The sequence below is a fragment of the Berghia stephanieae genome, chromosome 13, assembly GCF_034508935.2.
Source record: "Berghia stephanieae isolate SIO BIC M18660-M18661 chromosome 13, UCSD_Bste_1.3, whole genome shotgun sequence".
NCBI classification, from domain to species: Eukaryota; Metazoa; Mollusca; class Gastropoda; order Nudibranchia; family Aeolidiidae; genus Berghia; species Berghia stephanieae.
In genome coordinates this window covers 8,080,513-8,093,012 of record NC_088372.1, presented here as the reverse complement: position 1 = coordinate 8,093,012, position 12,500 = coordinate 8,080,513, and the positions used below count along the sequence as shown (strand labels likewise).

General features: G+C 38.0%; 1 protein-coding gene across 3 annotated transcripts in view; it reads right to left on the bottom strand.

Annotated features, from left to right (window-relative positions):
• Positions 1 to 7,670, bottom strand: part of LOC144958530 (cytochrome P450 4F12-like) — a 25,972-nt gene extending 18,302 nt beyond the window's left edge. The window contains exons 1-4 of one of the 3 annotated variants that reach the window (XM_078890562.1): positions 7,599 to 7,670; positions 4,550 to 4,891; positions 3,452 to 3,608; positions 862 to 1,046 (exon numbers count right to left, since the gene is read on the bottom strand). In XM_078890562.1, the coding sequence (XP_078746688.1) occupies positions 862 to 1,046; positions 3,452 to 3,608; positions 4,550 to 4,708 (501 nt within the window). In that variant the 5' untranslated portion in view covers positions 4,709 to 4,891; positions 7,599 to 7,670. Of the gene's footprint in view, positions 1 to 861; positions 1,047 to 3,451; positions 3,609 to 4,549; positions 4,929 to 7,524 lie in introns of all 3 variants that reach the window. The other 2 variants (XM_078890563.1, XM_078890564.1) reach the window with 2 other exon arrangements.
• Between the last annotated feature and the right edge of the window lie 4,830 nt (positions 7,671 to 12,500).

Below are 12,500 nucleotides of genomic sequence, written 5' to 3'. Positions count from 1 at the left end.
ATACTTCCGGATGGCAATGTTATGAATTTCATAGCCAAGCGCATACTATCTATAGATAGTCTGAAGATAGTCACTCAGGTCTCAGAAAAGTGAGTGGAGCAGGAACTTATATTGATTATAACAGAAAATGAAGTGAGTAGTAAAGTGCCAGAAGACAATAGAGAATAAAAATTTCGCAGCGGCGATGGGGGCTCGAACCTGCGACCTTACACGGGTATTCGACGATTGCAGAATATTTTCGCACCTTTATTGATGTGATATTAGGTGTAAAAGACATCTGATTGGTCATTATAAATAATCTTTTGGTGCGCATGAATACAAATCCAACGTTTTTAGTTTTTTGGGTCAAATCGTCATTCAAGCAGAAGGAGAAAGATACAAATTATGGTGAATAGAAGTACTAAAACCATAGCATTTGGTTACAAATAATCTAATAATCTTACTTGAAGGGGTGGAATAAACATATTCTTTCATGTCTTTGTACTTATTAAACTCGTTATATTTTTATCGTGCAATATCACATACTCGCAAGCTTGTAGTGTTATTGGGCACGATAAAAATAGATCATATAATAAATTCAAATGAACTGAAAGAATCGGAAAATATTATAAAATATGTGACCCCTCGTCTCCAAACGGTATTATGTCGGAACGAACCAGATGCTTAAAAACCGAATTAAATGTTAAACCGGTCAAAAATATAAATTTTTGGCATTAGCACCCTAAAATATGGTATCCATTCTCCTCAATAAAATATACAAACTCAACACAAGTCTGATATTTATGGATATCAATTCAATTTTCAACATCTTAACCAACCCGACTTAATACCGTTTTGAGGCGAATGGTCACATATACTCACAATCATGACGTCACATGCAGCGTTGAAGACAGCGTTGTAGGACCTCAGGACTTCAAAATGGAAGGCATGCGTGAGCATCTTCCGGTTCCTTTGCCAGAGTATACGGTTGTTTGTACAGATGAGGCCGTTGCCCAACCATTTGGATAGGAACTCCATGCCTCGGCCAAAGCCACGCCCCTTGGGAACTGTTCAGTACAAATAATGAACAAAACATAATGTTGCAATATTAATTTCATATTTTGTTGTTGTTAAATTGAATTCGTATCACGTTTCCTTAACACTTGTCTCACTGTAATATGTTTTCTTTTAATCACTGTAAAGCGCTTAGAGCCTGTGACAACGGGGTAAAGCGCTATATAAATGCCATTTGTTTTATTATTATTATTATTATTATTATTATTATTATTATTATTATTATTATTATTATTATTATTATTATTATTATTGTTATTTATTTATTATTATTATTATTATTATTATTATTATTATTATTATTATTATTATTATTATTATTATTATTATTATTATTATTATTATTATTATTATTATTATTATTACAAATAATGAACAAAATAATGTGCGGCTATGTGGTCTAGTGGTATGACATTCGCTTTCGGATTGGAAGGTCCTTGGTTCGAGCCTTGCACTCGGCGCATAGTTGATTGAGTCCTTGGAAAAGGCTCTTTACTCACATTCTAACACCGTATTCATGTGTAAAATGGGTACCTGACCGTTAACATGACAGCGGTGTCTTTGTGCGAAAAATTGTAATATCGCCTAACAGGCGGCATGGCATGTCCAGTCCTATATGTTAAATGTTGCTGTTGACCAGGGACCCCTTGTAAAGCGCTTTGAGCACATTTAGTGGATATTGCGCTATATAAAGCTCAATTTTAATTTTAATTTTAATAATGAATTCATAGATAGTATGAAGTGGGAAAGAGGAAAAAGGGACGCCCAAAGACTAGATGGTGGGATAAGGTAAAGGATGGCATGAAAGAACTGGGCCTGGAGGAAGATGATGCGCTGAACCGAGATGCATGGAGATGTGGCATTCTTTTGAAACCCTGCAAAAGGCTGAAAAAAAGAAGAAGATAGTATGAAGTTGACGTCACTCGGGTCTTTGTTATTGCTTTTTGCCATCCGTGACGTCACAAAACAAGTCCTAGCTATTATGAGTTAATCAAGGTTACACTTATACTAGAATTGAATAATAGAACAAAGTTTGACGCCACTCGGGTCTTTGTTATTCCGTTTGGCCATCCGCATTTATGAGTAATTTTCACTAAACTGTATTAACCAGACTATAAACGTAAAATAGAAGACCAGGGAGAAACGTCACCCGCCAGTCACTCAATAGATAGAATGCGCTTGGCCAAGGAGTTCACAACATTGCCATAAGGAAGTATAACGGACCAACACACAAAACTTTGTGTAACCATGAACGTTTATAGTCAGGTTAATACAGTTTAGTGAGAACAACTCACAAACGCGGATGGCAAAAACAATAACAAAGCCCTGAGTGACGTCATCTTCGAACTATCTATAGGAATCAACAACGGGGCACAAATGGTGGGGCGTCCAAAACAGACATGGAAACGCTCGTTGTCTGACCGTAGCCATCGTTAACTTATAACCTGACACAAAAACCCACCAAGACCCATATTTTGACGTCATTTTTTAGGTTTGTGGACCGCCTAGTGAGTTGTCGTTAGTAGAGCTCAAGGAAACAAGTGATTCCATTGGTTGAACTATTGAATACAACTCACGATTTATTTTATTTTGTGGCCAAAGACTTGTCTTTTGACGTCATTTGTTGGTCTATGTCAGGCCGTAGCCATCGTTAACATATTATAGCCTGACATTAGAACCCTCTAGGAATGGCAGTTTGACATCATTTTAAAGGTTTTGTGCATCGTTAAGTGAGTTATCATTAGTAGAGCTCAAGGAAAAAATTGACCCCGTTGGTTGAACTGTTGAATACAACTTACGATTTGTTTTCTTTTGTGGCCAAAGACTTGTCTTTTGACGTCATTTAGACGTCTAGATAGAATGCGCTTGGCCAAGGAGTTCACAACATTGCCATCCGGAAGGAAAACGGACCAACACACAAACTCTGTGTAACCATGAACTTTTATAGTCTGGTTAATACAGTTTAGTGAGAACAACTCACAAACGCGGATGGCAAAAACAATAACAAAGGCCTGAGTGACGTCATCTTCGAACTATCTATATTAGTCAGTGTCAGGCGAGAAGTTAGCGATGCTGGGCCATGAATTTACGAAGGCCATCGTCTGACGAAATAATGGTAGCCAAGGAAGAAGAAGACTCCTACGCTCGTATAGGCTGTGATACTATGAAGTTGACGTCACTCAGGTCTTTGTTATTGATTTTTGCCATCCGTGTTTATGAGCAGTTCTCACTAAACCGCATCAACCAGACTATAAACGTTCAATGTCACACATGATTTTGTGTGTTGGTCCGTTATACCTCCGGACGGCAATGTTATGAGCCAAGCGCATTCTATCTATAATATTTTCCACAAGGAGCGAAGACTATTCAGCTAAGAAAGCCACAATTAAATACATACGATTATTCTTGAGTATTGGTTTGACAGTGTCTGGGTGGTACACTGCAATGATCGGTAGGAAAGGGCCGTGCCAATACCTCATCATCTTACGACAGGACGGGTCAGTGTCCATCTTGTCACGTGACCATTGAATTCTGGACTCTCCCTGAGTTGGAATCTAAAGAAAATAAAAAGATATAAACATTATTAGGCCAATGCTCTTTTCACAGGTTTTGTTCCTTAGTCGTGTCCAACCTTAGCCATCATAAACTTATAGCCTGACACTGACAAAAAAAAATGACGTCAAAAGACAAGTCTTTGGCCACAAATAAACAAATCGTGAGTTGTATTCAATAGTTCAACCAATGGGATCACTTGTTTCCTTGAGCTCTACTAACGATAACGCACTAGACATTGCACAAACCTAAACAAAAAAATACGTCAAACTGTAAGTCGAAGTGGATCTGGTGTCAGACTATTGTAAGTGACTAAACAAAAGTCTGGTTGCACTCGAAGTGGATCTGGTGTCAGACTATTGTAAGTGACTAAACAAAAGTCTGGTTGCACTCGAAGTGGATCTGGTGTCAGACTATTGTAAGTGACTAAACAAAAGTCTGGTTGCACTCGAAGTGGATCTGGTGTCAGACTATTGTAAGTGACTAAACAAAAGTCTGGTTGCACTCGAAGTGGATCTGGTGTCAGATTATTGTAAGTGACTAAACAAAAGTCTGGTTGCACTCGAAGTGGATCTGGTGTCAGACTATTGTAAGTGACTAAACAAAAGTCTGGTTGCACTCATGTATTCGTTTATTCATTTTATCTCATTCGTCTGTAGTGTTTCATCCATCCTGTTTTGTTGATAAAGGGGAAACCCGATACGCCCATGTTATTTTTTTCGTATATTAGCATAAAGCTTACATTCAATTTCACATTGTTATTTATTGTAAAAATGTAAAAACTTTTTTTAATTTTTTTTTTTTTTTTTTTTTTGGGGGGGGGGGGGATGCGACATAGTACCAGGTTGATAAATATTGATACCCACCCCCCCCCCCCCTTTCAAAACAAGAGTGGGGGCGGGGGGCGAGGGGGAGGGAGTGTAAAACAGTAGAATAGACTTACTTTGTGTAAATTTCCATAAAATAAACTGTAGCACGCCTCCCCAGGTAGATTTTGGTAAAGACGGAACCAGAAATACAAAACCTTCAATCGAGTGGTTATGAACACGAACACGGCCAGAGCCAAGGTCAAGGCCAGTAAACCGGGGTCAAATAACGCCATTTTATTATTATTATTATTGTTTTGAACACAATTTGATTTGTAGTGGAAATTAGTTTAAAATCTAATTCGATATCACAAACACATCTTGTCCGCAACAACCACTTTTCTCTTGAGTTATTATCAGGCAACTTTCATACACACTTGTTCAGTTCTTTAACCAGCTTTTCAATGTTCTGAAATCATCTGTCACAAGAATTATTAAAAACTCGTGATGCACAAACTCAAAAGCATAGAAAATCCACTTAATAGGATTCAATGGTCTGATGTCACGTCGGCCCAGCAACCAGCAGCTTGGTTCTAAACAAAAATCGTTTTTTTTATTCTTCATGCTAGCTAGAACTTTGTCACAGGCCATGTGATCAGAATGTATAAAAGTCAAAACATGATCAGATTTATAATTTTTTTTTCTTCTCTGGATACACTTTTATGCTCGTCGGAGAAATATTTCATCAGGGCGTCTGCCGTTGTTTTGATGGTTTTGAACCAGTTACTAAGTTACTATGCGTCTTTGCGAGGGAAGTGACGTCACGACTGTTGAAGCCTATTGAGTCCACTTAATGATGTGAATTTGAGGTCTTTGGTTTGATCCCCAGGAGAGACAGAATGGTTTTTCTGGAAGATATTTTATTTCTCTTGGATTGTATCTTCTGTAACACAACCAAGCAGGCTCTCGAATGGAACCCACGGGGCAAGGGGAAACGGGGTCGTCCAAAACAGACTTGGAGGAGAAGCCTTCACCAAGATTTGTTCCTCGCCAATCTTACCTGGATTGAGGCAAAGGTCTGTGCCAAGGACAGAAGAAGATGGAAGAGTGTTGTTGAGGCCCTGGGATTCGTCAGGAGCCAAGGGGCATGTCAAGTAAGTCAAGTATATTATCTTATAATATCTGGGTTTTTTTAAAACACAATTTCACACATACAGTTTTGGATTATAAAATCAACTCTCTCCTTACCAGCCATTTTCAGGATTCTCCCCAAAACTTCACACCCAACTAACATAAATATAGAGTTTTTATCAGTCAAACACAATAGCGGTAAATTTCTTGCGAGACATTATTTCTATAGATAGTATGCAGATGACGTCACTCAGGCCTTTGTTATTGTTTTTGCCATCCGCGTTTGTGAGTTGTTCTCACTAAACTGTATTAACAAGACTATAAAAGTTCATGGTTACACAGAGTTCGTGTGTTGGTCCGTTATACTTCCGGATGGCAATGTTGTGAACTCCTTGGCCAAGCGCATTCTATCTATAGTAAAACATGCTCTACAACACGCTGTGTCCGTTTTCTTTAAATTTTATGATGTACAAAAGAAATTTGATTAAGAAGAATGTTGGTTGTATCGTAACGAATGTGAAGAATTTCATATAGATCTAGTTGGTAAGGAAATGACCGCGCATTTTATCCAGTATTGAAAAGATTCATTATTATAGTAACTTGTCTCTCTCACATTTGTAGTTATTTCAACTTATTTTAAAGCCATAGCAACATTTTTAACTCCTCTTTCACACACACACACACATACACACACACACATACACACACACGCACACACTCACACAAAAACCCCATAAAATAGAGGTGCCTAAATGAGCCAATAAGACGGAGAGAAAAATAAATTGAGTAAACTTGACTCATATAATATAAAGGAACAACACAAAACAAACGACGTTTCGGCCTTTGACCTCTTTCAAGTAAACACGAAACGTCGTCTGTTTTATGTGTTGTTCCCTTATAATATATGAGTCACATTTATACAAATTAACTTTCTCTCCACACACATACACACGCACACACACAAACACCCACACAAATATGACATATTATTACAATATAACTTTTATTCTAACACGAGTTATATTTTCTCAATACTTAAATAACCAGATAATGCGCTATTGCACCTATAGATAGAATGCGCTTGGCCAAGGAGTTCACAACATTGCCATCCGGAAGTATAACGGACCAACACACAAACTATGTGTAACCATGAACGTTTATAGCCTGGTTAATACAGTTTAGTGAGAACAACTCACAAACGCGGATGGCAAAAACAATAACAAAGGCCTGAGTGACGTCATCTGCATACTATCTATAGATAGTTCGAAGATGACGTCACTCAAATCTTTGTTATTGTTTTTTGCCATCCGCGTTTATGAGTAATGCTCACTGAACTGTGTTAACCTGACTATAAACGTTCATGGATACACACAGTTTTGTGTGTTGGTCCGTTATACTTCAGGATGGCAATGTTATGAGCTTCTCAGCCAAGCGCATACTATCTATAACTGTGACAGATTTCCCCTACTCTTATCTGACATCGAGTCAAACATCAAAAACACTTCGTTTTTTTCCTCGTGCCAGTAAGATATCGTCCAAAGCAAAACAAAATTGTTACAGAATTAAATCACAAAGAAAAATCAATTTAAAAACCAGTTGTGAACTAGATAATCCTATAGTAAATTCAACATTTTACACTTTCGTCCCATCTTGAGTACAAAAATTCCAAATTACAACAATGTAAAGAAAATACGCTTCAACAGTCATGACATCACTTCCCTCGTAATGACGCATGGTAACTTAGTAACTGGCTCTAAACCATCGGAACAATGGCGGACGCACTTATGAAATATTCCTCCGACGAGCATAAACGTGAATCCAGAGGGAAAAAAAACATTATAAATCTGATCATGTTTTGACTTTTACACATTCCGATCACAAGACATATGAAAAATTCTAGCCAGCATGAAGAATAAAAAGTTCATATTTTCTTTGTTTAGAACCACTATGGCCGCCGTTGCTGGGCGACGTGACACCAGACTATTGAATCCAATTGTATAGAATAAATTTCTTATTAGAATACAATGGCAACATTTTGTTCTTCTTTTTTTTTACTTGATATAACAACGGGGGGAGTTTGACGAATGAGACCGGTCGATCAATCACCTGTCGTCTGACCTGAGGCGTAGATGAAATTAATTATAATTACCTTTGACCCATTTTACGGGCAGGCAAACCGCCAAAATGCAAATTTCGCCATAAAGGTATGCACTAATATATGCGCCTTCTCAACGTGTACTTATATGAAGGTCTGACAAACCACAATGTGGTGGCCTAGACAAACCTCACTCTTCGTTACCACCCTTATAATAGGGCCCTTTGTGGCAAGTCGTTTCTTTGTCTTCAATGGAAATAGTAATAAAAAACGTTAGCTTTAACATGAGTGCAATATCCACTACATGTGCTCAAAGCGCTTTTCAATGGGTCCCTGACCAATAGCAACACGTAGCACGCAGAACGAAACATGATGCCTGTTAGGTGATATTACAATTTTTTTGTAGACAGAGACAACGCTGTTAACGGCCAGATACTCACTTTCCACCTGAGTACGGTGAGAGAATGTGAGTTAAGAGTCTTTTCCACGGAATCAACGGTGCGCCGAGCGATGCTCTAACCCTGGACCTTCCGATCCGAAGGTGAATGTCATACGACTAGACCACATAGCCGCACTATTACCCTCAAACCAACGCAAACTATTGTCCGCTACAATAATAATATAAAATCAGGCGGCACGGGAGAGTGTGGCTCAGTGGTTTCCGGTCTTTGCTTCGTACCCGAAAGGTACCGAGTTCGACCGTGGCCATCGTAAATTTATGGCCTGATACCGTGGCCATCGTAAATTTATGGCCTGATACCGTGGCCATCGTAAATTTATGGCCTGATACCGTGGCCATCGTAAATTTATGGCCTGATACCGTGGCCATCGTAAATTTATGGCCTGATACCGTGGCCATCGTAAAGTTATGGCCTGATACTGACCAAAAAATGACGTCAAAATGCCAGTCTTTTGCCACAAAAGAAAACAAATCGTGAGTTGTATTCAATAGTTCAACCAATGGAATAGATAGAATGCGCTTGGCCAAGGAGTTCACAACATTGCCATCCGGAAGTATAACGAACCAACACACAAACTCTGTGTAACCATGAACTTTTATAGTCTGGTTAATACAGTTTAGTGAGAACAACTCACAAACGCGGATGGCAAAAACAATAACAAAGGCCTGAGTGACGTCATCTGCATACTATCTATAACTTGTTTCATGAGCTCTACTAACGACAACTCACTAGGCGGTGCAAAAACCAAATAATGACGTCAAACTGCCAGTCCTTTTGGATTTCAGTATCAGGCTATAACATAACGATGGCTACGGTTCGACTACCTTCCCGTCGCACTGTATGTGGCCTTGAGCAAGTCACCTCGTCTTACGTCACTTTGCGGTGCTGCACTGTGGCTGACGCCTGGGTTATTCCATCCAGTCTTCCATAACAAATGTAAACACGCTGTTTTGTTTACAAACGTTATTAACATACTAATTTGTCAAGCTGAACAAAATAACCAATCGTGATGTTGGAGATTTAAAAAGCTGTGAACACGTTTCACTAAGTAGGTCACTTTGAACACATTTTGTAATGTGACCAATGACCTCGAGCACATGGAAATTTAATATAGATAGTATGCGCTTGGCTAAGAAGCCCATAACATTGCCATCCGGAAGTATAACGGACCAACACACAAAACTGTGTGTATCCATGAACGTTTATAGTCGGGTTAATACAGTTCAGTGAGCATTACTCATAAACGCGGATGGCAAAAAACAATAACAAAGGCCTGAGTGACGTCATCTTCGAACTATCTCTAGATAGTTCGAAGATGACGTCACTCAGGTCTTTGTTATTGTTTTTTGACTCCACGTTTATGAGTAATGCTCACTGAACTGTATTAACCTGACTATAAACGTTCATGGATACACACAGTTTTGTGTGTTGGTCCGTTATACTTCCGGATGGCAATGTTGTGAGCTTCTTAGCCAAGCGCATACTATCTATAGATCATGCCCATTTTCCAGATGACATTTGCACGGACAGAAAAGACGGACGGTTCAATATAACAGATCTAATGATAATAATCAAAATAATGTTATAATAATATAGACATTAGAAGGCATAAAATGATAATTAATAAGGGACATTTCCGCCCGTCTCCTTGATTTATGTGTCGCCTTTCCCCCTTATCGTTGTATAGATAGTTCGAAGTTCACGTCACTTCGGTCTTTGTTATTGTTTTTTGCCATCCGCGTTTTCGAGAAGTTCTCACGAAACTGTATTCACCTGACTATAAACGATCATGGTTACACACGGTTTTGTGTGTTGGCCAGTTATACTTCCGGATGGCAATGTTGTGAACTTCTTAGCAAAGCGCATACAATCTATAGATAGTTCGAAGTTCACGTCACTTCGGTCTTTGTTATTGTTTTTTGCCATCCGCGTTTTTGAGAAGTTCTCACAAAACTGTATTCACCTGACTATAAAAGTTCATGGTCACACACGGTTGGTGTGTTGGCCAGTTATACTTCCGGATGGCAATGTTGTGAACTTCTTAGTCAAGCGCATACAGTCTATAGAGTTCACTCATGCATGACATATGCTCGTTTTCCAAAACTCGTTAAGTCATTTTTTCTACTTTTTGAGATTTGTCCCACGTGAGATATAATGAAACGTAAACGTTGTTTTAAAGCCTCAATTGGAACAAAAATCTCCTTTGATTTGTGTGAATTTGAAAAAAGATTTTAGTGGAAATAATCCTCAATATCTTAGAATGGGAAAATCTTAGTTATGGAGTTTTCGAATATATATATATATATATATATATATATATATATATATATATATATATATATATATATATATTATATATATATATATATATATATATATAGAATCGTGTTTGATACAAATATGGTACGAAAAGTGCTCGACATGTAGTAATGGAGCGAATTATTATTTGAAATATTTACCACAATGTTTGGGGCAGTCTACATCAATGTTTCAGGCTTAATTTGCCATCTTCAGGACTGAGTTGTTTTGTTGACTGTTGTTGTTTCTTGAAGTGGTTCCGGTTTGAAGTTAATTAAGAGGAATTTGCGCCGATGGGGACACTTTCCGTAGATCTCACTTTTCATGTTGAGTGTGGCTTCATGAGGTTGTTTGATTATAGTATATTTTTCTTCCAGGCATAAGCTACATTGTTTTGATGTTGGTGTGTATCCTGTTGCTTTAGATAAAATTTTCCATGAAATGTTGTGGTCTATTTTGTTGTCTTTTAATTTCCAAATATGTTCGCTGAGTTTTGTGGATGTTTTTTTGTTAGTGTTTCTAAATGTTGAGGTGTGGAGGTTGTATCTTGTTTTGAAATTATTTTCTGTTAGTCCTACATATTTTTCTTGCTTGTTTGTTTTAGTTTCTGTGACTGTGGCTTGGTAAATTAAACTTGATTCTAAGCATTGTTTGTTTAGCGGGCAATGTTCTTTATTTCTGCAGTTGCATTTTCTAGTGGGTGGGTTTTGCTCTTGTCGGTGGTTTATTAATATTTTTTTGTTGTGGCTTGAAATTATTTGTTCTATGTTGCGCATACACGAGTAACTTATTTTTATGGTATTCCTGTTGATAATTTTATGTAGCTTGTGGTTTTTTGGAAAGTGTGTATCAATTAACTTCAAGAACTGCTGTCCTATGTTTGTGCTGACGTTTATGTCGAAAGGTGGGTTGAACCAAGTTATGTGTCGTTTTCTTGTTCTTCACTTGTGTGTTGGGGTTTACATGAGAGGGGGGCGTCTGTGTATACAAATGGTGTGTTGTATCCACTTTTTGTGAGTGCTTCTTTGTAGGGGGTGGCTGCGACGTTGAATATCTCTCTGTTTTCCGAAAGTTTGCTCACCCTCAGTGCTATGTTTTTTTGGTATGTTTTCAAGACGGGACGGGGGTGGTTGCTGTTTTTATTAATGTAGCTAATGGTGTTGTTTGGTTTTCTGAACGGTTGGAATGAATTGGATTTTATGTCGAATGTGATGTCGAGGAAGTCAACTGTTTTTTGTTTGCTTCTATCGTGATTTTTAAATTGTTGTTTTGGAATATTTTACAGATTTGTTTTTTGATGTTTTCGTTCGCTCTTGGTCGTCTGTTGGTTATAGCGAGTCCGTCATCTCTATAGAGGCCGATGTATGTGTGTGTATGTTGTAGTTGTGACAGGATGTAGAGTCCGACCAGTTCGCATGTTTCAGCACCGTCGAACGAACCCATTGTTACGTCGAAATCATTGTGTCGCTTTGTCCACGGTGTGTTGTCGTAGTATAGTGTGCTGTGCTTGGTGTGTTTGATGATGTGTTTTTCCTCTTCTGTGATGTTGGTGTATTTTGCTGCGAATTCCAATGCTTTGTTTAGTAAGTCTGGAGTGATGGAGGGGTAAAAATCGCAAATGTCGAAAGAGATGAAGGTGCAGTTTTCTTTGTTTTGGATATTTTTGAACCATTCAATGACTTCATCGGTGTTTTTCCACTGGTTGAATTTAGTTGCTTCTTTGACGTTTTTATTTATTTTTTTAATATCTTTTTGCTGATTTTTCCAATTTCAGATTTGTATGGATTTATTAGTCTACATTTTGGATTATTTTTGAAGTCAGGCTTGTGATCTTTTAATGTGATGAACGCTTCTCTTCTTGGTGCTATATCGATTCGATCGCTAAGGTCAAGTCTGTTCGCTATATTCTTATCTTCTTTTGTGATCTCTTCGGTTCTATGTGTTCTGTCTTTCTTATAGTCTTTGTTGATTTGTTTGTGTGTCATTTTATCATATTCCTCAGGTGTCATTTTATAATAGTTGTTGGATTTGTCGGCTGGTATCAGAAGTTGTTTTTCTTTGTTTATTTTCTTCACATCGTTAGTCAGTTGGTTTTGGAAGTTG